The sequence below is a fragment of the Octopus bimaculoides genome, chromosome 1 (assembly GCF_001194135.2).
Source record: "Octopus bimaculoides isolate UCB-OBI-ISO-001 chromosome 1, ASM119413v2, whole genome shotgun sequence".
In the NCBI taxonomy this organism is placed as follows: Eukaryota; Metazoa; Mollusca; class Cephalopoda; order Octopoda; family Octopodidae; genus Octopus; species Octopus bimaculoides.
In genome coordinates, this window is record NC_068981.1 from 182,326,096 (window position 1) to 182,328,649 (window position 2,554).

General features: G+C 35.4%; 1 protein-coding gene across 2 annotated transcripts in view; it reads left to right on the top strand.

Moving 5' to 3' along the window:
• Positions 1 to 2,554, top strand: part of LOC106872720 (tetratricopeptide repeat protein 30A) — a 28,577-nt gene that overhangs the window by 7,300 nt on the left and 18,723 nt on the right. For both annotated transcript variants that reach the window (XM_014919802.2, XM_014919803.2), the window contains exons 6-7: positions 429 to 600; positions 1,652 to 1,780. In XM_014919802.2, the coding sequence (XP_014775288.1) occupies positions 429 to 600; positions 1,652 to 1,780 (301 nt within the window). The remainder of the gene's footprint in view (positions 1 to 428; positions 601 to 1,651; positions 1,781 to 2,554) is intronic.

Here is a 2,554-nt window from a genome sequence, read left to right on the forward strand (position 1 = left end):
GTTGAAGAGCGTAGCTCGAAACGTCAAAGACTTTCCGTATTCCCGAGCGTCATACTAATATATACTTTTGTTATTTACACCACCTGTCCTCGTCTGTTGTTATTATTTGTATATTCTCCCATATATATGTGTATGTGTCTGTGTTTGTCCCCCCAACATTACTTGACAACCGATGGTGGTGTGTTTACGTTCCCATAACTTAGTGGTTCGGCAAAAGAGACTGATAGAATAAGTACTAGGCTTACAAAGAATAAGTTCTGGGGTCGATTTGCTTGACTAAAGGCGGTGCTCCAGCATGGCCAGTCAAATGACTGAAACAAGTAAAAGAGTAACCTTTCTTATTGTAATCGATAAAAAATATTTGATGTAAATTGGATTAATAAATTTATTTATTTATTATTTATTAGTACCTTTTGTTTCTTCAATAGGAAAACCACTTTGAAGAGGCATGTAAGAAATTTGTTGCTGCCATGCAAGTCACTGGTTACAATGCTGAGACAGCCTATAGTATTGCATTGTGCTTCTATATGATGAAGCAGTATTCAGCCTCATTAAAGTATATTAATGAAATAATTGAGAGAGGAGCACAGGAGCATCCAGGTAAAAATATAACTAAACTTAGAACTTTTTAAATAGTTTCTTTTCCTATTTTGATGTTTGTTTAATCATTTTGTTACTCTATTTCTGTTGAAATACACTGACTTTGGTTTCAATTTTGAAAATAATAAAGGATTTAGTAAAATACGTTTGTCCTCATTAATCTGGTGTTTGGAACATAAATTAATATGAAATTTTGATGGTGTGTTTTAATTTAGACCACTTTCCAAATGTTTATCAGTTACACCAGCACTACCACCACTGCTATCACTGACATCCCCACCACCACCACCACCACCACTGTTGTTGTTGGCACTTTGTCGCTTATGACGTCAAGGGTTCCAGTTGATCCGATCAACGAAACAGCCAGCTCGTGAAATTAACGTGCAAGTGGCTGAGCACTCCACAGACACGTGTACCCTTAACGTAGTTCTCGAGGATATTCAGCGTGACACAGTGTGACAAAGCTGACCCTTTAAATTACAGGCACAACAGAAACAGGAAGTAAGAGTGAGAGAAAGTTGTGGTGAAAGAGTACAGCAGGGTTCACCACCATCTCCTGCCAGAGCCTCGTGGAGCTTTAGGTGTTTTCGCTCAATAAACACTCACAACGCCCGGTCTGGGAATCGAAACCGCGATCCTATGACCGCGAGTCTGCTGCCCTAACCACTGGGCCATTGCGCCTCCACATCCACCACCACTATAGCCACAAGAACAGCAATAGCATATTTGTAATGGGGAATTGGCAAAAATATTAGTTAACCCATTAGCATCTAAACCGGCCATATCCGTCCAAAATATTGTACTGGTTTTATGTTTGCTCTCACCAGGCCTTTTCAACCTACCTTACAATGTCATTCTAAAAATAATCAATCACATCATTGAAATCTTAAAGCTACAAGATAATACCTGATTAATTCAAAACATTTTGAGGGGAAAAGCATTACATTTGAGAGAGAAATCTGAACACTAAAGGGTTAAATGAAGATGCTTATAAATTAACAACCAAATACTTGTTTCTGTGACCATCATCTATACTATTTGTTTCTTGTAGATCTTGATATTGGTATGACTACAATGGGACTTGAAACCCGTAGTGTTGGCAACACATTAGTATTACAAGAGACAGGACTTGTACAAGCTTTCAATCTTAAAGCTAACATTGAATATCAACTGAAAAATAGTAAGTCAGACTACAGATCACCTCTACTTTCTGTTTTGACAGATCTAATTTTACAAAAGTTGTATAAATCTCCATTTGTATTCATCATTCTCATCATCATTATCATAGCAAATTGGCAGTCATTAAAGAATCAGACAAAGTGCCTGGTGTTATTTATTTTGGTTTCTTATGTTTTGGGTTCAAATCTTTCAGTGGTCGACTTTGCCTTTTATCTTTCTTCTGAAATCAATGAATGAAATACCAGTGTTTCTGTTATCTTTATCTTTTATCATATTTTCTTGTTTCAGTCCTTAGACTGTGGCCATGCTGGGGCACTGCCTTGAAGAATTTCTAGTTGAGTGAATCAACCCCAAACTTACATTTTTTAAGCTTGATACTTATTTTATTTACTGTTAAAATTTATGTGCAATGAACTGGTTTTACTTCTACAATGCATAAAATATTTGAACAATTTTTTACACAATTAGCCTCAGGCTGACCAAAGCCTTGTGAGTGGATTTGGTAGATGGAACCTGTAAGAAGCCTGTCATATATATATATATATATATATTATTATTATTGTTGTATTTTGACCTGAAGATTAGCTATATTTTTGAATAGAATTGATTTTCGATAGTTTTAATCGATTTTAATTGATTTAAATTTTCTTTCTATTTGCTTTTACTTATCAATTTTCTTTCTATTGTGCTTTTACTTGTTAATTTTTCTATATGTGACAGTGGATTTTCATCGATGAGTTCCTGAACCTTGGTTCTTTTCCCTAAAACTATATAT